The 27,103-nt window shown below is 41.3% G+C and overlaps 1 protein-coding gene across 5 annotated transcripts in view; it reads right to left on the bottom strand.

The window, feature by feature from the left end:
* Positions 1 to 1,033: 1,033 nt before the first annotated feature.
* Positions 1,034 to 27,103, bottom strand: part of NPL (N-acetylneuraminate pyruvate lyase) — a 38,138-nt gene continuing 12,068 nt past the window's right edge. For 3 of the 5 annotated variants that reach the window (XM_036850626.1, XM_036850617.1, XM_036850609.1), the window contains exons 3-12: positions 25,465 to 25,538; positions 24,239 to 24,326; positions 21,056 to 21,113; positions 15,012 to 15,087; positions 12,934 to 13,026; positions 12,008 to 12,156; positions 11,835 to 11,881; positions 9,496 to 9,580; positions 5,364 to 5,403; positions 1,034 to 2,412 (exon numbers count right to left, since the gene is read on the bottom strand). In XM_036850626.1, the coding sequence (XP_036706521.1) occupies positions 2,228 to 2,412; positions 5,364 to 5,403; positions 9,496 to 9,580; positions 11,835 to 11,881; positions 12,008 to 12,156; positions 12,934 to 13,026; positions 15,012 to 15,087; positions 21,056 to 21,113; positions 24,239 to 24,326; positions 25,465 to 25,538 (895 nt within the window). In that variant the 3' untranslated portion in view covers positions 1,034 to 2,227. Of the gene's footprint in view, positions 2,413 to 5,363; positions 5,404 to 5,977; positions 6,005 to 9,495; positions 9,581 to 11,834; positions 11,882 to 12,007; positions 12,157 to 12,933; positions 13,027 to 15,011; positions 15,088 to 21,055; positions 21,114 to 24,238; positions 24,327 to 25,464; positions 25,539 to 27,103 lie in introns of those variants that run through there. The other 2 variants (XM_036850645.1, XM_036850635.1) reach the window with 2 other exon arrangements.

The raw sequence follows: 27,103 nt of genomic DNA, 5'->3' as shown, positions 1-27,103 counted from the left end.
TGAAAGCTGCTAAAACTTTATATGCGCACTATAGTGGTGGTGAAAGTCATGATTCCTGTTCATCATCCAAGACTTTGGGAAAAAAATGGGGAAAAAAATGATTTGCAGCTACTCATAACTGTCAGGTATCACCTGTAAAATACAATGGAATGTTACACTCTTGATTCTGTGGAAATCTACTCCTGAAGACAACTTCACTCTGAAATGTCATTGGCAGAAAAATTCAGTGGATTATCCTCAAAAGAAAACTGTAAAAAACCACTCATGGCACTGTATGTATTAAATTGTAGAATGGTTTTCTCTTTTGTGCTTCCCTGATTGGTTGCACTGGGTCTTAGTTGCAGCAGGCCGGCTCCTTATTTGCGGCTCACAGGCTCCTTAGTTGCGGCATGCATGTGGGATCTAATTCCCAGACCGGGGATTGAACCCAGGCCCCCTGCACTGGGAGCACGGAGTCCCAAACACTGTGCCACCAGAGAAGTTCCTTGTTTCTACGGAGTTGGATGTTAAAATACATAGAGCTAAACTCAGCCCTTGGTCACTTTGTTTAACTATCTTTGTGTTCACAAGATCTCATTAATCATGATAAAAGCTCTCCAAGCACTAATTTCAGAAGAGCAAAAAAGGAAAAGCAGAGTTCATTGCTTAGTGGATATGTGGATATCCAATATTTATCTTCACTGAAAAATTAATTTGTCTTTAGTATCATTAAGTAGGGATATGACATCCTCAGAACCAAAGACTAACAAAAACCTCACTTTTATTCTTTCAGGAAATTAACGGCTATAGAGAAAAGTTTCAGTGAGGTAGAATATAAGCTCACATAAGCCATTGTGGTTCATTGTCTAATTCAGATACCTTACTCCTAAAGGTGAGAGAAATATGAGAAAACAGTGTGTGTTATTCCTGGGCAAAAAAGGAGTGAGGAGATGTAAAGAGAAGGGTAGCAAAGATAATTAAATCCACTGATCATTTCAAATTCTCATTTTGCAAACATTTTCTTTTTGATTTTTAAAAATTAAAAAATAGAGTAAACTGATATGAATTTCAAATACTTTCCCTCTGCCAATGAGCAGACTAATTAGATAAGAAACAAAATAAAAATCTTAGGTAGTTATTAGACTGGATAGTCCAGTTTAAAATCACTAAGGATTGACCATCAGTACACTTTGTTACTAGAAGGCATGCACCAGGGTTTGCTAGAGAGGAGACTGAGCAGCCAGTTATATAGTGCAGAGAAAGAAAAAAGTAAAGAAGGTGTGTAGAGAAAGTTAAAGTTAAATCTTTGGGTCCTCCCTAAATCTCTTATCACTGAAAAGTGACTGTGTGAAAATGTGACTGGGAAATAACAGTAAGTAGCCCCTGGGCTCACGGTAGAAGGGACGCTGGCTTTCACTTCCAATAATTCAGGGCACTGTTGAGGGACACTTTCTTCTCAGTGAGGAAAGGAGAAGTTTGTGGTGCCCAGAGCAGAGAGCTCTTTGGTTCTCTGAAACTTTGAGAAGTTCTCTATAGCAACAATTAGAGACTTGAATTCATCTTTGGGGAAGGCCTTTCCTTTGTTATGTGAAAACCACCCTAATGGCCCTTTAGTTATAGTAACTGAAGCAAGTCTTCACCTAACCCTATGTTTTTGGGGAAAATTGCGACATCGCACGCAATTAATCCGAAAGCAGATATTCTAGAGTTAGACTGAGCAGCCAAGTGAACTGCTTTGTTAACAGTTGTGCATAGTTGAGTCACACTGTAATTTGGCATTAAAGTTAGTATGTCTGCCTAAATGCAATAGCTCAGAGTTGTCCTAGATTCCAAATGAATATTTATTAAAATGAAAGTACATTATGGTGGTTTAAAATTAGAAAACTTTAAAATAGGATTAACAAGCAGAAATCAAGATAATGGGAGCTCCCAAAGGCAGATGGAATTAATCAATTACAATTTTCCTCTTGATTCCATCTTATCCATTTATGCAAAAACTTCTCCACCAAAATTCTGTGAAATATTGAATGACTTAGGGCTCATAACTCCTTTTAGAGTTTTTTCCCCTTCACAAATTAAAACTTTTAAAAGATCATAGTAGGTATTTAAATACTTGTTGATTGATGCAAGATTTCATTTGCTAGGAAAGTTTAGTTCAAACTCATTTAAAAAGTTTTTGAGAAATGAATGCAGTATTCAAAGTGGATTATATCTCAACGTACACACCCTGATTTGATAGAGAGAGGCGCTAGCTACAAGCTTCCAAGTTTCCATCCTTTAAATCAGTGAAAGAAAGGAAATCTAGGCTTTTCAGTTTAGCTTCTGCATTATCAGTAAACTCCCTGGAGGCTTTCTGTAGTGGAAGCCGGGGTGGGCCCATTGGAATCCCAGAGACAAGAGTCATGATGGCTTTGGTCTGCGACACTCCAAAACCTAGACAGGAAAAAATAAATGAGGAAACATGGCTGGCACTGTCCACTTTGCCACAAACACTCGAAAGAAGAGATCATATTCTTACAGTGATTACTATAACAGGATAAGTGGAACTAAAAGATGGGAACATTTCTTGTCAATATGGCAGACTGAGCAGATGCAGGAAATCCCTATTCCTGCTTTAAACATATAGAAATGCTGGAAACTTTTTAACAAATTGACAAACTGTAAAACAAAACAAAGTGAGACTCAAAGTCAACCTCAGAAGCAAGAAGGAGGAATAAGAAGTATCAGGAATAAAGAGGTCAGAGTGGTAAGGAGGAGCTGAAGCCAATGGTCCATGAGGATAATCTGATTCAGGGATACACTGTCGTGGATTGAATGATGTAGGACTTGGTCACTAGGTCACAATTTAGTTCAAACACATCTAAGAAGTCCCTGAGAAATGCAGTATTTAAGGTAGTTTATGACTCAATGCTGCTGTTTTAGACTAGGGCAGGAATGCAAGATGAAGCCTTGAGTCTGTACACAGCAAGGAGCTGGAATTAAACTCCCCATATAAAATTGGTAGCCAGCCTTCTACGAAAAGCAATAGAAAAAAAACTGGCCCACTGGCCTGAGAGGCAAGGAAGCATGACTTCTGCCAGGGTGTGGAAGGAAAAAGATCATATAAATGAAATCCCAAGGCTGTGCCATATATGAATGCTGGATCCATATTTGCATTATGTGCTTGGTACAGGAACCATACTAAGAAATATACCTAAAGACTGGTTAGAACTGATGAAACGATAGTGTCCTAGCAGAGGCAAATGTAAAATCATTTGATAGGACACTTCACAACCTAGAGTACAATGGATTCTCCAGAAAACAGCTGTCTCTGAAGATGAAATCAGAGTTAAAAATTACAAAGCGCACGAGGAAAAAGAAGCTGCATGAGAGACAGCAAATGCACAACTGACAAATTTTACATCCTGAGAAAAGATGATACAAAATTCTGAAAGAGGCTTCACAGAAATAAACGCAAGAATAGAAGCCATAGGCTAAGAGAAGGGCATATAAATAAAGAACAGGAAGATCTGGAAGAAAAAGCCAAAAAGAAATGCTGGAAATTAAAAATATATAATCAGTAAAACTAAACAGTAGAAAACATAGCTAAAGATAGAATTAGTGATTTTGAAGGTAGATCTAAGGAAATAATCCAGAATATAGCACAGGAAGATATTTGTTTTCTTAACTGGCTATTGCTCTTGGATCAAAGGTACGAGAAGTAACTTTCTTTTACTAAGGTAATTTGGTTACAGTAACAATTGAGCATTGGGAAGAAAAATACTAGCTTGGCTAAATATATAGAATATACTTTGCTAAATGCAAAATGGCCCTCCTAGGCTTATTATGAATGGTGGAGAGCTACCTTCATGATAAGGCTTTATCATGTTTATTAAGATTAAGTCTCTCTTACATACAATGGAATATTACTCAGCCATAAAAAAAAATGAAATCTTGCTGTTTGTGACAACACAGATGGACCTAGAGGGTATTATGCTAAGTGAAATAAGTCAGAAAAAGACAAATACTGTATGATTTCACTTATATGTGGAATCTAAAAAACAAAAAATGAACAAACATAATAAAACAGAAACAGAGTTATACAGTGCTGTGTGTCAATTTTATCTCAAAAACACTGAAAGAAAAAAAAGTCTTTCTTTGACTAAACCATGGAAACTCCAACCCCCAAGGAAGTCTGAAATGAGCTCTTTAAAGATACATTCTTTTAGATCATAAAAACTGTCTTCAAGAGGCCTCTTTTAAAATGCCAAAAATCTGGCAAAAGAGTAAATCCTTTCAGCTGATACCTTACAGCTATACTTTACAAAACTACTGCAGGATCACTGCTGGTATGCAAAGTGATCTTACATGTACAGGTAAACTTTTAGTTCTTTAAAAAACTAAAGAACTAGTAGTAGTTCAAAATCTACTTTAATGCACTTTAGGAACATATGCTAAACCCATGATTTTGTGAGAAGTATTGCTTAGGACAAGGGAATGATATTAGGTAATAATAGTACTGGTGGTACACAAATATGACAAAAATCATCAAAGTGGAAAAGCAAATGGGAAGCATTGTCTTTGAAGGATAAAGAGAGCTGGCTGAAAACCCTGCGAGAATGAGGGGCATAGTACATAATAGGTGCTTAGGGCTTGGAAGGAGTTGCCAGGAAGAGGCAGAAAGGCTCTGAAAGGAAGGTAGGAGGTCTGCCAAGAATAAACCTAGAACTTTTCCTGGACTTGACCCAGGTTCTCAGGAAGGGCCAATCTCTTGCAGAAGTGGAGTGAATGGTGGCATTTATCATTTACTATGGGATAAGACTTAGGAGATTGTGGAGAGGTTTCTCTACTCAAATTCACTGTATTTCCCTCAAACTTTACATCGTCATATTATTCAAACCTCCATCCATTTAAGCTTACTTCTGTTAATAAACTCTTTTAAAATTGCAGATACTCTTGGGAGAGCTGTCAGTCATTCACAGTTTAGTAAGATCTGTATTCAAACTGCCTTCCTCTAAACACTTAGGCTTAAATCAGTTATAGTGTGGTAGTAGAATTTTAATGAGCAGAGGCAAGTAAAGGGAGGGAGTGTTGATGGTGTAGGAGAGAAGGGGTTAAAAAAAATGGTGTGTGAGCAGAGTGGGGAGGTGAACAAAGTGCTAAGATGGAGGAGAGAGATTTGTAGAAGGTTGCCAAGACCTTCCAAGTAGGTTTACTTCACCATTTTATAGGATTAGCCCTGAAAGTTAGTATTAGGAATAAAACTTTGCTTGCAACTGATTAAAAGGTGTTCTTGTTGAACCCTCAGAGAAGGTGATGAAAGTCCCTCATCACCTTCTCTGAAACCCTCAGAGAAAGTCTATTTCCTTTACACTCTCCAGTAGGAGACAAAGTGGGAAACTTACCTAGTTTGACCACAAAGTTGATAAATCTCTGAATACAAAACTGGAAAGGAACAAACAAATCTATAGTCAGTATTACTAAACTGTGATAATTTAAAGAATTTAGAGGTCAAATTGCAGAAACCCCAAACTAAAAAGTCCACACACCTTAGTTTTCTGAAGGTCTGTTGGAGTGGAGAAGAACAGCCAAGTGAGGATGGCTGAGAAACAGTCAAGTGAGGATGGCTGAGATCTACCCAGGATAAGGTAGGATCTTTTCATATATATAAGCTGTATGAAATGAGCCCATGAAGAAAAGAAGCTCCAATGAAGGAATTGTACAATAGAGAGTTAGGATGGGGAAGGTAACCTTTACCCACCTAGGTTACAGAGGTAAACTTATCAGCTAGTGCAGTTTCCAAACTGGGGTACTCTAACCTCTAGGGTACTTTCCAAGATACCTCAGGGGCACTTGGTCAAGGCTAAGATTTATGGCAATTTCTAGACCCTCAACTTCCATAAGTGCTATTTCTAAAATTGATCAGAATAAGAATTTGCACATAATGGAGGTGTAGCTTGTCCTTTTATATTTCCCTTTTCACAGTCCTTCTCCTACTTTTGAAAAAATAAAGACATACCTCTTATATCACTGCCTTGGGACACCTCTGGGAACCAAATAAAGGAGCAAATCAAAATGTTGGTATTGGCATTAACAAAGAGAGCTAACAGAGTGATTCCTTTAATTAATGGATAACAAGTCCTCTAAAGAATCATAGGGTTTTCAATTTTTTCCTTTCAACTTTGCTTTTAATGTTGTGATTCAGGTTGTCAGTTGAAAATCATTAAATGATCAAGCATATGACTCAAAAACTGCTCAAAGAACTGAGTGACATTGCTATACCAAAGTTTCTTACATTCTTATCTACTAATATATATAAACAGGGTTTCACAGCACTTATTTCTATAAAAACAAAAAACAGAAATAGTATTGATGCTGAACTTTAACTCATCCTAGCATTAAAGGATATTCATCCACAAATTCATGAAGCAATTCTTAAAAAAAAGATTCCCATTCATCTCATCAAGAGATGCATTTTCAAAAACATTTTACTTTTATGTTGTTTTAATCAATTGTATACTAGTAATAAAAAAGTCAATGCAGAATAAAATTTTGATATCAAGCCTTACAAACATATATGCACATGTTCTTTTTCTCCCTAACACACAAAGTATGGCACATTACATTCAGAAGTCTCTACTTCGTTGCTTTTTTTACACTTAATATATCATTGAGATCTCTCCAGATGTGTGCATATAAAAGTATCTCATCCTTTTAAAGGACTGTATATAATTCCATTAAATTACTCAAACATAATGTATTTAACCATTTCCTTATGGGTGGATATTTGGGCTGTTTCTATCTTTTGCTAGTATAAACAATGCTATAAGGAATATCTCTGTACATGTGTCATTTCACTTTGTAAATATAACAGATGGCATTTAAGTCCATGAGAATGATGGACTTCCCTGGTGGCACAGTGGTTAAGAATCTGCCTGTCAATGAAGGGGACACGGGTTCGAGCCCTGGTCCGGGAAGATCCCACATGCCACGGAGCAACTAAACCCGTGCGCCACAACTACTGAAGCCCGCGCATCTAGAGCCCGTGCTCCGCAACAAGAGAAGCCACTGCAATGAGAAGCCCGTGCACCGCAACGAACAGTAGCTCCTGCTCGCTGCAACAATGAAGACCCAACACAGCCAAAAATAAAGTCCATGAGAATGAGTAAGTTTAGCCCTAACTTTTTACTTATATGTTTCTTCACTTGACTGCAAACTCCTTTAGGGCAGAGACCAGTTTTATTGAAATTATACATTCAGTTCAGCCCATGGTATATTAATAAGTGAGTAAATGAGACCTGCTCACACTTGCTTTCTGTAAGAAAAACCAGAATGTGGTAAACTAAACTGCTTACCAATACTGTTTTGGGTGCGATGATTTATTTAAGTAGGACTAAAAGAAAAAAAAGAAAAAGAGATGGAAATTGAATCAGCCAATAAAAGAAACCACTAAGTGGAAGGTTCCATATCACAGCTGTTTCACAGTTTACTCCATCCTACGATTTTCACATCATTCAGCTCAGAACAGGTTGAAATGTTCAGAAATAATTTTTTCTGGGAAACTTAGGAAAAAGAAAATCGTATATGAAAAGAGATGGCAGGGACTTCCCTGGTGGCGCAGTGGTTAAGAATCCACCTGCCAATGCAGGGGACACAGATTCAAGCCCTGGTCCGGGAAGATCCCACGTGCCGCAGAGCAACTAAGCCCGTGCACCACAACTACTGAGCCTGCGCTCTAGAGCCGCGAGCCACAACTACTGAGCCCGTGTGCCACAGCTACTGAAGCCCGCGTGCCTAGAGCCTGTGCTCCGCAACAAGAGAAGCCACCGCAATGAGAAGCCCGCACACCGCAACGAAGAGTAGCCCCCGCTTGTCACAACTAGAGAAAGCCCACGCACAGCAACGAAAACCCAAGGCAGCCAAAAATAAATAAATAAATAAATTAATTAATTAACTAATTAAAAAAAAAGAAAAGAGATGGCAGAGTCCACACAATTCAGAGTTCATATCTTAATTTAAACCGAAGTCTTGCCAAAGTTTAATCTAGTTGACATAGCTTCCTAAGTCCTTACGCTGTTCCTGCTTTCAGCTTCACCTGGTCTGGGGCTGAATAAAGGTGAATATTAAATAAGCTATTTAAACTTTAAGTTAAGTAGGAAGTAGATTTAGGCTTGCTCAGTGTTCAGGGCTAAAGGGTAGGGATGTATTTAATCACTCCTGGCAACTGCTTCCTCCTGTTCTCTTCTTGGTTGGGGCTCAGGTCACTCCCTCAAACCTCCAGGATGCTTTGTGGCTTCTGCTCTGTAATTTCTGATTGCCCTAATGGTGGCCTGTCCTGTTCAAAAGATCCCTTATCTAAACTTACTGGGACTGACCACCTGCTCTGATCTTGCTTATGCCTTTCATTCTCACTCATTTTCTTGGGACACTCCTCTCAGTCACTTTTTTTTGTTTTGTTTTGTTTATTTATTTATTTATGGCTGTGTTGGGTCCTCGTTTCTCTGCGAGGGCTTTCTCTAGTTGCAGCAAGCGGGGGCCACTCTTCATCGCGGTGTGCGGGCCTCTCACTGTCGCGGCCTCTCGTTGTGGAGCACAGGCTCCAGACGCGCAGGCTCAGTAGTTGTGGCGCACAGGCCTAGTTGCTCTGCGGCATGTGGGATCTTCCCAGACCAGGGCTTGAACCCGTGTCCCCTACATTGGCAGGCAGACTCTCAACCACTGCGCCACCAGGGAAGCCCTCAGTCACTTTTATGATCCTGAAAGTTCCTGGGCCTCTCGGCCTCCAGAAGTCTCTCTGTAGTGCCTACCCTATTTCTTTCCACCTTATTCTGTTTACCTAACGTATACACACTACCAGCTGTGGGACTGGTTCTACCCTTCGGTGAGGCTCTTCCTTCTCTGGACAGCTAGGCTGTCCTCCCTGTAACATTAACAGCAGCCACCGTTTCCCCCAGGGGTCTTCCCTGAAACACTTCAGATCCTGCTGCTTTTCCCTTCCTGTTTCAAAGCCATTGTCTCCTTTTGGATCACCTACTCGGCTCTTGTTTCCTGCCTGGTGAATGTTTCAGTTCTCAGCACATTTCCAGGGCAAAGAGGACTGACCTGCTCTGACTTTGGATTAAGTCTTCCCTTTTTAGATCACTAGCCTCATAGCTTCTTTATATACTCTGGTGACTCAGGTGTGAAGTTCTCAAGGGGATGGCATGTGGTCATTTCCCCAAAAATCTATCACCATTATTTCCCAGTCATAAAAATACTTTGAATGTAGACTAAAAATAAGATCATTTCTAGGAGGAACAGAAAGGAGTCATTCCTGTATGGGGCCTGTCCTGATGAGACATGCAGGAAGCATGGATAATGGGGACAGGTTTGGTTTTAAACAAGAAAAAGTAAGAAAAAGAAGGAAAATACAGAAAGAAGCAGCTAGGCAATCTTAAGGAGGGCAGGTGTGGTAGGAATGCTGATGAGAGAAAATAAGAATTCTCAAGTGGGAAAGAAGAAAGGCTGTGATTTACATGAAGGGAAAAGAAAGCTAACCTGATGGTTCAGGGCCGAGGAGAAGTCCTTCCGTTCAAAAGCCTCCAACATCTGGTTTGTCTTTTTTCCCAGGTAGTTATACGTACTGGAAAGAAAACAGCACATCTGCAGGATCAATAACTTAGCAAGAAGGTCCAGCTCTTCAAACCCCTCTAATGCTCAAAAGGGAAAAATCTACCAAGCCTTCCAGAAGTCTATTTTTAGGCCCTAATCTATTAAAGGATCAGGTGTCTTCAGTTCTGAGTTTTCCAGCAACACTAAGCAGTACAGAGGAGGCAGAGAACACCAAAGGGAATAAAGAAAAGGGAGAAAAATAGAAAAAGGGTAAAGTTAGAAAAAAAAAAAAGTGAAAGACAGAGGTGTATTTGGCAAGGAGTGATTGAGGGTAACATCTGGCCCAGGGCACACACAGAGGTGCAATGCTAGGTAAGAACTGTGGATAAAATGTAGTATCTGAGGTGGGTCCTAAAAACCCTATGCTGAGAAACTGGGTGAATGTAGCACCACAGTAAAAGGGGCAAATACTAGCAGATAACCTAAATTGTTTGCCAAGTTATATGTTACCCAGAGACTAGTTTCTAATAATAATATTAATACTGATAATAATACGAGGACCATTTATTGACTATTGTATTCTGGGTGCCTGACATAAACCATGTCTAATCCTCTCAAAGCCCTGTGAGGTAGGTGTGGTTTCCATTTTGCTGTGAAGAAACTATGTCTCAAAGAAGGGCTACAGAGTTGTCAAGAAGCTTTCCATCCCTTCATACTGCTTATTCTATTACATTTCAACAAAAATGGAGATGAGAATGATATTTGATCTCATAAAATGTTCTTGCTGACTTAGAATCTCTAACTCTACCAATAAAGACAAATATCTTAGACTAATCACTGAATTCTTAGAGAAACCAGCAAGGTAGAAGGTTCTAGAAATTCAGAACAAAGATGTTTCCCCAGTTTCTAATGACTTCTCCTACAGTAATTCAGGATCAGAAAAGAGTTTTATCTTGGTGTACCAGGAACAGAATATTGTTGGTACTTCATAAATGTAGTCCCTGGAGTCAATACAAGGCATTCCGAGAATGTGAAGTTCACATTATCTTCTGGTAAAAAAGTAGGGAAGAATAAAATATAATCATTGAGATAAGTTACCTGCAGATGTGAAACACCCAAAGTCGCAATATGTGCATGAATGTCTAAGGGGTTTCAGAATACTCTAATTTGAATCCCAGGGGTCTCAGATGTATCCTCATTTAGAGAGGAATGTGATCGTAATTAAGGAGAAATGAAGTGTAATCAAATGTACTTTGCTTTCAGATTCTGTTGACAGAATAAAAATGCCTAGTATGGAGGCCAGAAAAAAAAAAAGTCTAAAAACTAAGAATTTCCAGGGTCAGCAGATCCAGGCATTCAGGTTTCCTTGGCGGAAATGGCCTGTAGTGATGATGGATGTTGCAGGCATCCTGGCTCAGTGAACAAACCATTACTTACCATTACATCCAACCCAACTACTCTTCATCAAAGCCATGCTCACCAAGATATGCTACATTACTTTGCTTCCCCTGTACTTTTCCCACAGGGAGGAAATACACTTTCAGTTAATGTAAATAGTTCAGTCAATCTGCTTGCAGGCACATTGCTACTGAACTAGGTTAACATGTGCAGTGGACATGCTAAATTGAACATCCCTAGGCCTTCTGCTGAGTAGACATCAGGCCACATGATTCTACCTTCCTAGCTGCAGCTGACTGGACCTTACACGCACACCTGACTTGGCAGTGCTATCTAGTGATATCCTGAGATGCCCCATTTGGGCACCATGACTGGCCACGTGCATGCTGAAGCAGAGAAAGCCCATCTGGAGAGAAAGGCAAATAAAGAGATGTCCAAAGGACCACAGGTGGAGAACGATCTGCCTTGGCTGTTGAGAGCTTTGCAGTTTTAGGTTCTCATCTTCTCTGAGACCTCACTGCACTTCCTCCCCTTGGGTTTTATGAAATTTCCCAGTATTTTATAATAACTTACCTTCTTTCCCATAAGCTAGTTTGAATGGCTTTCTGTTATTTGTAACCAAATAATTTCTGATAAAGAAGTTCTGTGCATGCTCTCAGCTTCTGTGCCTCACCCCCTAACTGCAACAGATGCTTCTTATAAGAGTGACTGAGTCGCTAACAAAGTGCTAAGCCCTAGTTCATTCCTTTTCACTACGAGAATGTGGCAAAGAAAGGCAATTTCTATTAGAAAAGGTGTACTTGCAAGAAATACAACTGCGCAGGCGATGACTGCCTCTGTGGGGGATTTTACACTAATAAGCATTGGGGAAAATGAGTCCTGCTTACCTGCCCACTGCTCCAGTTGCTCCCATCACCAGAGCACTCAACAGTTGCTGATCAGAAATAGACAAAGAGTATTAACTTTGATGAAAAAGAGAAAAGATGTTACTATATAAGCGGCTACATCAATTGTTGCAGAGGGAAACTAACCTGCTGGGATATGCCAGGGGGAAACTTACCTCATCCACCCCAAAAAGGAAAGCAAACTGTTGCTGGCGATTCTGATCAACACACTGCCCGAAGTCTAAGAGATCTGTGTCACTGAATTTCAGCCCTTGGAAGGTGGGGATCTTATCCTGAATTCCATCCAACAACTCCTCAGCACGAACTGTTCAAAACAATAAATGTCTCATTCACCTGTACACCCCCAGAAAATATCAGAGAACATCTCATCTAGCGCCACACATCTGCACTGAGCTGCCAGGGGTTGCTCTCAGCTGCAACTGGCTGCAGATTGAACATATTGAACATAATCACTTGCCCTTGCCTCCTAGTTCCTCTGTACTTGTCAAATAGTAACCCTAAATCTTCTGTTCCTTGAAGACAATAGATGGATATTTATAAAGCACAACTTCTATTTTTTCTTCTAAGGAAGTTAGAAAGGAATGGGATTTTAAAAATAACCTCCTAAGAAATTTCATCTAACTGTAACAATCTTCTTGCTGGAGAAGTACGATAATGATAAAAGAAAACCTAAAAGAAAAGTGAGAAGAGATCAGAGTACCTTCCTGCGTGCCAGATGCTGAGAACACAGTAGGGTACAAGGTAGACCCAACCCCTGTCTTAGTGGGGCTTACAGGCTATGTCTTCCCACGTAAGACGGAGGGGTGTGTGTGACAGACACAAGTTGTCTGCTACAAGTACGTAGGGGTCAACTCGTCTTTCATACTTAAAAATCTTCCATTATAAGGTGGTGTCAATGATTGATAAGGGCTGACTTATTTTTGATAAGAGTGACTTATTTTGGAGCTGTTGGAACCATCTAGTCAACAGTCTTATGCTTTCGTGATACAGGGTGAGGTTGGGTGGAGTCGGGGTTTCTTAGTGAAACAGGGTACGATGTGAGAGGTGAAGGTGAAGGAACATGAAAAGAAGCGGTACTTACTCTTTACCCCTGTCAAGGCAGGAATGTGATAGTAGTAAAACGGCAGTGCAGGGGCAGCCGCAGCCACCTCCTTTAGGAAGTTAATCAGGACATCTGAAAGAACAGCAGGAAAAGTCACGGTGTGAACCAGTGTAAAACACTGGCTTTGCCCAGTAAAAACTGAACCTTGGGACTTCCCTGGCGGTCCAGTGCTTAAGACTCCATGCTTCCAATGTAGGGGGCATGGGTTTGATCCCTGGTCGGGGAACTAAGATACCACAGGCCGCGCAGCCAAAAAAAAAAAAAAGAACCATCTAATGAAATGCAACCATCCTTTTTGGAAGCCAAAAATTCTTGACCACTCTTACCATCTCTGAGACTGCTACTGCAATGTCTTTGCAATTCACTTTATTCAAAGTTTTATTTTCCTCTCTGTACAAAGGCCAAAATAAAGAGGATCACTTTCCTACCATACTAAAGAACTATTAAAAAACTGGTGCAAATCTTCCCACATATTAAGAGAAGCTCATGAAATACTCTTACAAAAATCAGAAGCCCGGGCTTCCCTGGTGGCGCAGTGGTTGAGAATCTGCCTGCTAATGCAGGGGACACGGGTTCGAGCCCTGGTCTGGGAAGATCCCACATGCCGCGGAGCAACTAGGCCCGTGAGCCACAACTACTGAGCCTGCGCGTCTGGAGCCTGTGCTCCACAACAAGAGAGGCCACGATAGTGAGAGGCCCGCGCAACGCGATGAAGAATAGCCCCCGCTTGCCGCAACTAGAGAAAGCCCTAGCACAGAAACGAAGACCCAACATAGCAATCAATCAATCAATCAATCAATCAATCTTTAAAAAAAAAAAAAAATCAGAAGCCCATCAGGCAGGATCCTTTTCCTCTTACCCAGAAGGGTAAGTGTGGTCAGTGAACAGCAAAGACTTTGCATTAAGATCAGAATAAAGTTGTAACAGTAAATTCTACAACAAACAGATAAACAACGTCTGCTCAAAATGGGAAGTCATAAAAGTAGTGGCACATCTCAACCAGAGTTTGGTACCTTTCCCTTTTGGAGAGAAATTCAGATATATCAGAAGAGAGTTCACTCTGGTTTACTGAGGAATTGGGATTTTCTACATCATCCAATTTGAGCTTCAGCAGCAACATTACTACAGATGATAAATAAATCCAGCAGAACTGCTTACATCTGGATGCCACTGAATAGTGGGAGAGAAGCTTATGAACACATTTGAATACTGTGATAATAAATATTTTGACAAAATTATTGTGTATTATTTGTTATTTTTCATTTGTCTTATGCAAAACATATTTATGCAAAATTTTTTAAAACCATGTGAAAAACACTTTAAAAATGTTCATTCTAAATTTCCCAAATAGCAGTATTTAAATTATTTACCAATATTAACAACTATTTTACTGATAACAGGTAATATTTCATGATAATTTTGACCTGTTATATATACATTTAGCTATGGATTTATTTAATCATACATACGAATAACATCTTGTCTGTTTTTAATCCTTTTAAAATTTGTACTGCATTTTTGCTAATCAAAAGGATTAAAAAGACTCAGTATACCTGGAAACCAAAAATAGTTTCCATAGAGAAAACAATAATTTGATATTTTGGAAGACAATGGATATTTCTGTGAAATCTCTTTTCAAATTCATCACTTAGTAAAATTTGAATAGTACATGTAGTCTTAAAATGCCCATTACTTATATTCCTCTTTTTTTGAGAAAAATGGTCTCATGCTTTGCCATGTGACTCTGACACACTAGGCAACTGATTGGCCAAAAGTGGACACCTGACCCAAACACAGGCACCTGTAGGTTGATCCGGGACTTGGTGGATGACCTAATCAGATTACTTGACAAAAGAGCTGAAGTCCTTTAATGGAGTCTTTTTTTCTCTTTTATGGGTCCAGGGAGGCTGAATATTCCGGAGAACTACTGTACCATTGCAACTTCATGCCTCCAGTCCATAAGACTTTACTTGCATGAGTTAAATACAACCATTTGGAATGAAGGCATAAAGAAGTGGACCATGTACAGCACTGTGCGTTTTTACCTGTCTACCTACCTTTGTTCCACGGCTTGAGGAAGAAAGGTGCAATGACAGCGATGCCATCGGCTCCTATTTTTGCTGCATGTTGGGCCTTTAAAAGAAAGAAGACCATTGGTCACAATTCTGATGTGTGTGAATGTGGGGTTTTCTATACCTCAAAAGGCAATTCTCAAACACCAGTGGGGTTTCCTACAATACAACTCAACTCTGACACTATCTAACTGGAGATACAGGTTAAGGGCTCAGTCCTACAAGACTAGCTCCCTACCCCCATTGCAAATGCCAGGTTATATCACCTGTGCTCCTGACCTATGGGCTATAAATTAGAGGTTCCAACAACCCCCTCCTTGGGTCAATTAATTTGTTGGGGAGGCTCACAGAACTCAGGGAAAATTTTACTTACGAGATCACTGGTTTTTTATAAAAGGATATGACTCAGGAACAGCCAGCTAGAAGAGGTGCATAGGGCAAGGCATGGGGAAAGGGCACAATGCTTCCATGTAAGCAGGACTCATTTTTCTTCTCCCAGTGTGAGTGCACCACCCTCCCCAAATCGCCACATGTTCACAAAACTGGAAGCTCTTTGAAATCCGTCCTTCGGCGTTTTCATGGAGGCTTTACTACATAGGCATGATTGATTATATCATTGGCGATTGGGGATTCGTTAAAATAGGGTCGATTATATCAACCCTAACTGAAAGTTCCAACCCCCTAATTCTCATGCCTGGTACTCTTGGCAACCAGCCCCCATCCTTAGGTGCTTTCTAAAAGTCACCTCATTAACATAACAAGAGACACCTTTATTGTTCTCATCTCGGGGAATTCCAAGGGTTTTGGAGCTCTGTGCCAGAAATGGGACAAAGACCACATATCTATTTCTTGTTATAGATCACAATTTCACAACCATCCTGGAGTAAACGATTTGTTATATTCACCTACAGCTTAGATACTAGAGGTTAACAACAAACTCTTCAAATTTGCCAACAGATGTACCACTAGAGAGTGGAAAATTACCACATTTAATGATAAATGTCATTACCAGGAAAATCCCAGGTTGCAAAGTAGAGACTCCTGGTGGAGGTGAGCTGTGTATTTAATCTTATTCTTCTGCAGACTTTGTGAGTACAAAAAAAACTTGCTAAGGAGACATGAGCAGTTCATTTTGATAAACTATAACTGTTAAATATAGAGAAACTTGCAGATGTCATTTCTCTTCTAGTGTTCAGCCCACTGGATGATACTGTCTTTCCTCTCCAAAGATATAACAGTCATACTTTAAAATTTATATTACAGATTGGAAATGCAGTTGAGAAAGGCTGAGAAGAAAAAGATTATACATATCACAGAAGATACATTGCACTACTCTTCTGATATTTACTCACATTCTTTCAGAAAAAATGAACATTTCCTCCCACTGGGCCCTCATAATAATTTTTATCTATTTCAAGTAGAGTACTTAAACCTAACACATTGTGAGGTAGTTGTGTATCGTTACTGGTCTCCAACTAGAGTGACTTCCCTGAGGGCAGAGGTCAGATCTTATTCACTCTTGTGTTCAGGTCAATCATGGTGCTGAGCACACAGCAGGACTCAGTAGATGTAGTTGATTGCTTTGAAACATGCCCCACTACCTAAAAGGGAAAAACGGCTTTCCTCTGAGACTTAAGCTAGTGATATCTATATCTAATAGATGTGATTAACTTTCTGCAGAAGTAAAGTAGGAGGGTCAAAAAGAGATTGGGATATAGTCCAAAGAACAATCAAGACATTGGATAGGATTTTATTGACACAGGATTGGAATGCGATATATCTGAATCATTTATTTAGCACCTTGTTTAGGACAAGAGTAGTAGGGTAACCTTAGCTGAAAGGAAGGAAAAAAAACCCACTTCAGAGAGAGTTGATGGCAGTGCCCATTCAAGCATCATCCAATGGAGAGTTATGTCTAAGCAGATGCCAATATTACTGGCTCCTTGGCAAGATTATCCCACAGCAGGGGATTATCCCTATAGCAGGGGATTATCTCTATACTAAGATTATCTTTATACTATTCTAGTGTTGAGCCCCATGGTTGACACTGTCTGTCATGTCATGACACAGCAATATTTTAAAATTCACATTATGCATAGAAGAAAGCAATTGAAAAGAGAAGGAAAAAAAAAAGATTTCCTCCATTACGCTACCATAGTTGAAAGACCTACTGTTAAGAAGAACAAATCTGGGCTTCCCTGGTGGCGCTGTGGTTGAGAGTCTGCCTGCCAATGCAGGGGACACGGGTTCGAGCCCTGGTCTGGGAAGATACCACATGCCGCGGAGCAACTGGGCCCGTGAGCCACAATTACTGAGCCTGTGCGTCTGGAGCCTGTGCTCCGCAACAAGAGAGGCCGCGACAGTGAAAGGCCCGCGCACCGCGATGAAGAGTGGCCCCCGCTTGCCACAACTAGAGAAAGCCCTCGCACAGAAACGAAGACCCAACACAGCCATAAATAAACAAATACTTTAAAAAAAAAAAGTAAAAGTCTATTAATAAAAAAATAAATAAAAATTAAAAAAAAAAAAAAAAAAAAAAAAGAAGAACAAATCAAGTATACAAAGGATAAATCAAGTTTCCAAGTTCTAATTCTAGGTTTACTAAGCAATCATCTAGTAACGTCTTCCCTAGTGGCTTGCCTAAGAGTGTTGAATTGCGGTTTTGCAAGTATACAGTATACATTCCATTTCTAAATTCAATTAATAGGAAACAGAATCAAACAAAACCCACAAGAAGATGTTGGGGTTAGATCAAGTCACTGTGCTCTTTGGAATTAGAATATCTAAATTCTGAGGACATGGTTATGTGGACAAAGAATGTCCCTGCCATTTCAGTAAACAGAGGATGCTTCGGCCAAACAGCCATCAGCCACTGCAGGGACCAGGTCGGTGCGACCTAAGGGGAACTCAGGATGGAGAAAAACATGCATATCAAAGGAATGGTTTCAATAAGCCCGATCTCTTGCCCTTTCCCATACAAGAAAACACTAAAATCATTAACTTGAGATGCATGTTTTTGTGATTAGCAATAATCTTTTGATGTTCAACTACATTTTTTTTTTTTTCCAGCCAAAAACTCCTACACATCCAGGCTCCTCCCTTACCTCTTTGGAACAGTCCCTCAGAGCTCGCTGAGTGGCTGTATCCCAGGCTTAAGTCCTCAGTAAGTCTGCTGAATAAAACATAATTCTCAACTTTTAGGTTGTACATTTTTTTTCAGTCGACAGTCCAGGCTACAACATCTTTGTGTTTTCTTTTCTTACTTGATTCACAAAGACCTCAAAACCACCACGTGGTTTACTTTTCTGCTAGCAACTTTAACTCCTTCCTCCCTTGCCACAATATTACTCCACCTAATCTGCTCACCTCTAAACCCAGAGCAATGCAGTCTTTGCGTTCTTGTTCCTATGTTCTGGTTGAAGAGTGTACCTAGAAGAAAATCTCCACACCTGTGTGGAGTGGTGGTATGACAAATTTATGACTTACAACTTTGGTTGGTTTTTAGTACCACTGGGGCAATCCTTTTAAAAAAATTCATTACTTTTAAATTTATTTTTCAAAATTGTGACCAAGAAAAACACAACATTGGGAGTTCCCTGGGGGCCTAGTGGTTAGGATTCCGGGCTTTCACTGCCGTGGCCTGGGTTCAGTCCCTGGTCGGGGAACTGAGATCCCGCAAGCCATGTGGTGCGGCCAAAAAATAAAAATTGAAAAAAAAATCACCATCTTAGCCATTTTTAAGTGTACAGTTCACTGCTGTTAAGTATATTCACATTGTTGTGAAACAGATCTCCAGAACTTTTTCATCTTGCAGATCTGAAAGTTTTGGAAGGAGCTGTCAGCAGGAACTCCACTTTATACTTTAGGGCTCCATCCTGTTAAACTGTGAACTGTGCTGACCCCGCTGACTTAAAAAAAAAAAAGAAGAAGCTATCTGTTGAGAAAGGCATCCTGCGGAACTGTGCAGAACTGTGCCTTTACTGATAACAAGTGAAACGCACTTGATGAGTCAATAAATTGTAACAGGAAAAAAAAAAAGAATACATACCTTCCAGTCACAACTCTTCGCAAAAATCTTTTGGAAACTAAGTGTGCTTCTCTGTTTTCCTTTAAAAACTCCTGCCTTTTGTTTCCCAGAGGGGACACTGTTCTGGTGGCTGCTGGAATCTGTGTTCCCTGAATTGTAATTCTAAGACTCCAAATAACCATAAATTTGTTTTCTATGTCTGTGAGTCTGTTTCTCCTTTGTAAATAAGTTCATTTGTATCATTTTTTTAGATTCCACATATAAGTGATATCATATGGTATTTGTCTTTCTCTGCCTGACTTACTTCACTTAGTATGATATTCTCTAGGTCCACCCATGCTGAATTAACAGATACACACTACTTTATATAAAATAAACAACAAGGACTTACTATACAGCACAGAGAACGATATTCAATATCTTGTAATAACCTATAATGGAAAAGAATCTGAAAACGAAAAAGAATCTGAAAACGAATATATATATATATATATATATACACATATCTGATCCTGCAAAAGAGAAAACACTGTTGCATCACTTGAAGTTTATAGTAACACAAAGGGCTGCACTATTGTGCTTTACGCTGGTTTTAATAGTTAGCTAATATCTAATCTCAATCTCGGCGACTTCCCTGGCGGTGCAGTGATTAAGAATCCGCCTGCCAATGCAGGGGACACGGGGTCGATCCCTCGTCTGGGAAGATCCCACACGCCCCGGAGCAACTAAGCCCATGCACCACAACTCTTGAGCCTGTGCTCTAGAGTCCACGAGCCACAACTACTGAAGCCTGCGCACCTAGAGCCCGTGCTCCGCAACAAGAGAAGCCACCACAACGAGAAGCCCGTGCACAGCAGCAAAGAGTAGCCCCCGCTCGCCACAACTAGAGAAAGCCCACGAAGCAACGAAGACCCAACGCAGCCAAAAAAAAAAAAAAAATCTCAGTCTCAAGACTACTAAATTCTACAGTGGTCTACTAAAAATTAATCTAATCAGGGATTTAAAAAAATGTCCAGGGAATAAAATTTAAGGTTCAACCAAGCAATAGAATTTTGAAGGCAATAACTGCTTAATCTATATATCTATATATCTGTATCTATATACATATATATCAATATAAAACTGAATCACTGCTGTACACCAGAAACTAACACAACACTGTAAATCAACTATACTTCAATTTTTTAAAAAAGACCCCAAATAAATGCATTTCTTTGTTTTACAGCCTGCTTCTTTTTCGCAGACAACAAACTCTATACCCATTAAACAACTCTTCTTTCCTTCTCCCCCTAGTCCCTAGCGGGACTAACTCTAATTCTGTTTTTATGAATTTGACTACTTTAGATACCTCATAGTATAAGAACATAGTATTTGTCTTTTAGTGACTGGCTTACTTCACTTAACATAATGTTCTCAAGGAGATTCATCCCTATTGTAGCATGTGACAAGATGGATTTGCTTCCTTAAGGCTGAATAACATTCCATTGTATGTATATACCACCCTTTCTTTATCCATTCATCTGTCCATGGGCATTTGGGTTGCTTAGACCTCATGAACAGTGCTGCTATAAACATGGGTGGGGACAATCTTTTTCTGTTTAAGTTTTCTCTTCCGTTCTCCAGGCAGCGATTCTCAGTTTTTACCACTTCTCATTTCTGAACCCCATTTCCATCTCCTTTATGCCCAGCAGATGGCCTTGCCTTTTACTTCCTAGAGAAAACTTAGGTTGGCTCAAGTTCTGTTCCTTACCTGCAAACTAGGTAGCTCTATACCCATCCTTACTTTGCCCAAAAGAAGAGGTGCCTCTGTCTCCTATTCAACGCTCTGCTACAGCAGTTATCACCTTGGGCTACTCTTTATGGCTCTGTGTCAGCTTCCCCGCAGTCCTACACCTTATACTCTCCAGCATCCAATATTTAGCAAAAATGATATTGATTTTAACTCCAGCATGAAGATGGAGGCCCCTCAAGTGGTCTCTCCCAGATGGACCCACATACATACCAGTTCTTGTGACTCCTTCAAGCTCAGTGCTCCCACATGAATTACTATCTGATCCAACCTGCAAAAGAGAAAACACTGTTGCATCACTTGAAGTTCATAGTAACACGGAAGAGCTGTGCTACCTTGGTTTGTGCTGGTTTTAGCAATTAGCTAATATCTGACTAATCTCAATCTCAAGACTACTGAATTCTACAGTGGTATACTTAAAATTAATCTAATCAGGGATTTTAAAAACATGTCCAGGGAATAAAATTTAAGGTTCAACTAAGCAATAGGATTTTTTTTTAACATCTTTATTGGGGTATAATTGCTTTACAATGTTGTGTTAGTTTCTGCTGTATATAAGCAATAGGATTTTGAAAGCAATAACTGGTTAATCAATCAATACTCAAGTACCTTACTTTGACTATGCATTGTTAGAGATGCTGCATTTGATGGTGACCATGTGCATGAAGATAGGTGTAAAGCTGAGATACTTTTGGTTGGAGATAAAAATAAAGAGGTTCCTCAAAGAGTACAACCAGGAACCAGCCATATGAGAAAGGAATTCACTGTGAAAAGTTTTTTCCTATCTCTTATGTCCTCAGAATTTGGCCATGAGTGAGGTTTTCTCTGAGACCTCAGTGTTCATCTTTGGAGGTGCTCCACGGGGCCACGTGGGAAGAGGCCACACTTAGACTGGTCTGCTGAGGGTAGGATCAATAAAACTCAGCTGTGAATGCAGTCATGCTGGCGAGTCTTCCAGGGACTCGGAGTGACACACATGCTGCCCTCATGGGATGGAGACACCACATCCCCGTTAAGGCCCGAGCACTGAGTCCTCCTGTGATTCTTGACTTGTTCTGGCTTCGGTAAAATGGGACCTAGCTGGGAAGCGCTACGATCAGGTCTGCATTTGTTAAGGATAACAGAAGACTTCTGAAAGGAGAAAAGGTGGCTGGCTGGTCTGCTTTACCCTCACCAGCAGCTTTATTGCATGACCTCCTTAAACCTTTCACTACCCCTGTCTCCTGGCTTAGGTTAAAACAATCATGCATCCCCTCCTCCTCTCCACCCGGCTGCTGGGTCTGTGGCTTTAGTACAAACTCGTGATTTCCCAATTCAGGAGGACGAGGCCACCAAAAGCCTTCTGGTCCCCATGACTTACTTTCCTCTCCAAGTCACTGCAGCGGCTGCTCCAAATCTTGCCTTTTCTCCCCAAGCTCTAAATTCCACCCAAACCCTTGTTCTTGGCAGATGTCCTCGCTTCCAAGACACCAAAGATAAAGATTCTTCCACACACAGACTCCCTCCCTTCACCTCCTCCTCACCTCTGTGCTTAGCTGTGTTACCTTCTATGCGTTCCTCCCAGCTTCTTAGCTGTCTCCTAAAGCTACTCTGCTTACGTTTGGGTTTATTTCAAGCCCCCGCCGAGACCTGCCATCAAAGGCATCAGTTCTCCACTCTCTTTAATCTCTTCTCCAATGGCACTGTCCTTTCAGCGAGGAAACGTGCTCATTACTTCCCTGCTTTAAGAGAAAAAAACTACCCTTCTTTTAATCTTGCTTCCTCTGCTCTAATCCATGATTCCTCCTCTCCTTCTCCTCAGCAGCAAATTTTTGTGTGAGAATAAGCTACCTTCACTGGTTCCCCTGCCATGTGTCTGCTGCATTCTAACCTCACTGCAGCTGCTTCTGTGACAATGACCCGACTGGCTCTGCTCTCTCTGAGGTTAGCTGGTCATTTCCTACTTTCTCAATCCTACTGACTCTCACAGCATCTAATAATTATTATAACAAATGTTATAATGAACACAGCATCCACTGCAAATAATTACAGTGAATTCTTATATAATACTTAGTACTATATGTGTGGCACTGCTTGAATCCTCACCACCGCCTCACAAGATAGGTACTATTAGTATTCCTATTTTACAGACAAAGCACAGGGCATTTAAGACCTGCCTGAGTTCACAGAGCTAGAGGCAGACTCAGGACCCAACTCAGGCAGTCCGGCTCTCCAGGCCCTGCTCTTAATTTCCACGCTCCCCTGACGATCTCTGAAGCCATCCTTCCTTCCATGACAGGATTCGCTCCTCACCTCCCTCTGACCCTTCTGAGGGTTTTCTGTCTGTGCCCACTTCACTATCCCTCCCGGTTCTGGTGCTTTTCTTGATGTTTACCCTTAGCCTTTTTCTTTCCTCACTCTGCCCGTGGTCTTTAATCTTTTGGGGCCCAGGATCTGACTGAAAATCAGCTGAAAACTGAAGGTCACCAGAAAGTGCATACGTGGACACGCATTCACATTTGGCGTATAATTTCAGAGTATCCAAGTTGCTCTAAAGCCATTTAAGGGTCCCCAAAGTGGGCAGGGGCTTTGCACTGACAACCTCTGCTCCAGGCTCACTTGAGACTTACCTCCAATCTTTGCCTCCACCTAAGGCACCATCAATCACCCTTCTCTGATCCCTGTTTACACTATTTATCGGAAGGATCAGTGTTAGTTTTCATGGTCTGACATCTCCATTGGATGGTAAGCAACCTGAGGGCAGAGATCCTGTTTTATATCTCCAGTGCCAGCGCAGTGCATAACACACGATGCATAACAGGGCAGAACAGACCACAAATCAAGCTTGGTTAATTGCCGTGCTTAGTGAATGGATGCTGTCCTATTTGTTTCACCGTGGCACAAATTGAGTGTTATAACCAAATACATTAACTCACTGAAGTTTAGAGGGTGCAGAAAGCTCCCTAAGACTACAAGAGGAAGCACCACAAAGAGCATGCTGAGTCACACGCAGAGAGACCTGTAAGGGGGCAACAGGCTGACAGAACCACCAGGAGCCACCCTGCGACCGGAAGGAGTAGGAGCTGCTCAGCAGAAGGGCCAGGAGCCCAGCAGCCAGGCACCAGGGCCCTCCTCCACATCCCTTCAGGCCCAGGACAGGGAACCGGAGGGACTGGCCTGGTAGATAACACAAGAGGCAGTTTCCAGTTTCCCGATGGGATCTCTGAGAGCCGGCTGCGTCCGGCTGCCCTTCCACACGGAAAGGAAGGGCGCTCCTCTGCCTCAGCTCCTCTTCCCACACGCTGACCTCAGGCCTGACGTGTGGTCGGAGAGCGGGCGGGCTGCGTCATCTGGGGCACAGCTGTGGTCTACGCAGCTCTTGCAGACGCGTGTGTTTATCCTGATGGAGCCACTCACTTGTTCCTCCCTTCTGTCACCCACTCCTCCGCGACCCGGCAGCGCTCTGAGATGCTCAGGGACAGGCCTTCTCCGGTCGTGCCATTCACTGTTCCGAACAGAGAGTCAGTCAGTGGGACCAACCGATACCTTGCGTTCTTCCAGCACCAACGCTGGCAGTGCAGGGGCAGAAGTCCCTGCTCAAGAGGAAGGGACACGGAGAAACACCAGAGGACAGAATCTGGGTGGGTGGGGTGATGCCATGTTTCCATTTCCACCTCAGACTCAGCCTTTTTTTCCATCCTCACCTCGTCAAAAGGAGTGGGAAGGTTAAGCATGACTTGTAATTTGCAAATCTCATTGTTTTCAGGGATAGAGAGTATTTTAAATGGAGACACAGGTAACTGCCCATGTTTCAGGCAGATCTCCGAGCACGCCAGCCAGTTCTATATTTGGGCTTGAATGGCAGGAAAACCAATACCATTCAGTACTGGGATGTCAAGGTGGTCATAAGTGGCAATTACTTATGAAGACAATGGTGTGTACTACAGATCTAAAACGACCTCTGTCTATAGACCTGGGTCCCCGGACTCTTTAATCAATAGAAATTGATAAGAGGCCAGATGAGAATTCAGGCAAGGCTTTACTGAGGCTCCTGCTGCGGCATGAGGGAGGGAGAACAAGAAAGAGGTGTCTTTGCTCGCTCCCCAAGGTGGCGAGCTGGTTCCTTAAAAGGGGTAACAACAGGGGCGGGTCTGTGGGTTGGGCAGGAGGCGTAGCTTAGGTGGTCTCCCCACCCCCTCGGTGCTGCTGGGTGCAGGGGTCCTGCGCGGTACCCTGCATGCTCCCAGTACCTTAGCAGTGGCAGTTGGCTTATGGCCTTTTTGAATCTTATTGTTCATAATTGCCCCCACTGCTCATGTGTGTAGTGATTTTTACTCCCTAATAGTTTCTTTGTAGTCTCTTGCTCTCAGAGACGTTTGTCCAGGTGTAAGCACTCCGGTAAAGGGTCCCAGGTCCCAGCCTATCTCAGGTACGCTACCAAATTATATAATCTCTTGATCATCTTTTAGGTCTAAAATTGATGAGACTAAAAATCCACAAATTTTACATGGCTTAGCCAGGCTCAACCATAACCTGTGACACAATAACACTGTGACCTCCTAGCTAGTAATCTGGTGACAGCTACTTTCTAAGGACTGAGCTAGAGATATGTAGAGATATGTATATCTCTAAAGATGACTTACCAAAGATATTCTTCACTCCCTGTTCTTCTACAAGATAATCCACATACCGACCAATGACTGAGAAGTTGATTTCTCTGAAAGACATAAAGAAAAAAAATTAGAAAAAAAATGCGTATTTATTCTTTTCTAGATTATTCAATTCATCCCCACAATTATAAACTGCTCTCTCTTGTTAACAGTTATTCAAATCCACCTAACCAGTCTGAAATTCTTAGCCTGCTCTGAATAATGCTTGGGTTTTTTTCTTCCCTTGAGTCTGGTGGTTTCTCTACTCAGCCATATGTGCCTCACTTATGTGAGAAAAGCACTATTAGTTATCCACAAAGGTTTTATGTTTAAACTTCATCACAAGTAATACTTAAAAAGTAGTTAATTATCTTTTGCCCTTTGGGGGCGGAGTGATGGCTGGGGGCATGGTTAAACGAGAACTTAACATTTTCCATGTGGCAAGAAGCAATCATTTCTTAGGCTTACAAAATAAGAAAATTCAAACTTAGTAATTTAAGAATTTTAGCACTTAATATTTGTCACAATAAATGAAGGCTTAAAGTCATTTATACGTGTTAGTGTTAAACTGAAGAGGGATAACAGTTGAAAAGGAACTTTGTCATCACTTTGCCTTTCAAAGTGTTATCTGCGGAACAGCAGTTATCAGCAACTGGGGGAATTGTTGCAAATGAAGAGTCTCAGGCCGCACACAGTTCTCCTGGTCAGAATCTGCACTGTAACAAGATATCCACGTGATCTGCATGCACTTTGCCGTTTGAAGAGTACTGACCTTGCGAAGATCTGATGCTTAAAATCCTATTGAGTTTAAAAATCTAGAAACTGACTCACAGATCAGATAAAGTGACCTGTTCTCAATCAAAATACAGGTGGGGGGACTTCCCTGGTGGCGCTGTGGTTAAGAATCCGCCTGCCAATGCAGGGGACACAGGTTCGATCCCTGGTCCAGGAAGATCCCACATGCCGCGAAGCCACTAAGTCCGTGTGCCACAACTACTGAGCCTGTGCTCTAGAGCCCGTGAGCCACAACTACTGAAGCCCGCGTGCCTAGAGCCCGTGCTCCGCAACAAGAGAAGCCACCGCAATGAGAAGCCCGTGCACCGCAACGAAGAGTAGTCCCCGCTCGCCGCAACTAGAGAAAGCCTGCGCGCAGCAACGAAGACTCAACGCAGCCAAAAATAAATAAATTAAAAAAAATTTATAAAATAAAAATACAGGTGGGGAGGATGGAGGATGGAGAAGGAAAATACAAAGGAAAATGGTGGGGCAAGTGTGTGTTAAATGTTGCAGAATGCATGGTTGCCAAGAACACTAAGTACTAGTTGGCTAGTACTTCTGCATTTTCGTCAGCGGGGCCAGAGAATCCTAACGTAATTTTAACCTTATTAACATTCTTTTCATCTTTACTTATTGTATTCCTAAAAAAACAAAATGGAACCAAAATATCTGATGCGTATAGAAAACCAAGACATCAAAATGTATATGTCAAAGGGAATAGGAACAATAGAGATAAAAACAAAGAATGGATAGGCAACCACTGCCCACAACACTCAAAAGACAACTAGTCCAAGCTGCCACTTGGGAAAAGGTAGGTTTTAATGTAGTTAAAAGGCCTGCAAGGGGAGCAAACTCT

The sequence above is a fragment of the Balaenoptera musculus genome, chromosome 1 (assembly GCF_009873245.2).
Source record: "Balaenoptera musculus isolate JJ_BM4_2016_0621 chromosome 1, mBalMus1.pri.v3, whole genome shotgun sequence".
Taxonomy (NCBI): domain Eukaryota; kingdom Metazoa; phylum Chordata; class Mammalia; order Artiodactyla; family Balaenopteridae; genus Balaenoptera; species Balaenoptera musculus.
Note: the sequence above shows the minus strand (reverse complement) of the source record. Positions and strands in the feature narration are given on the sequence as shown.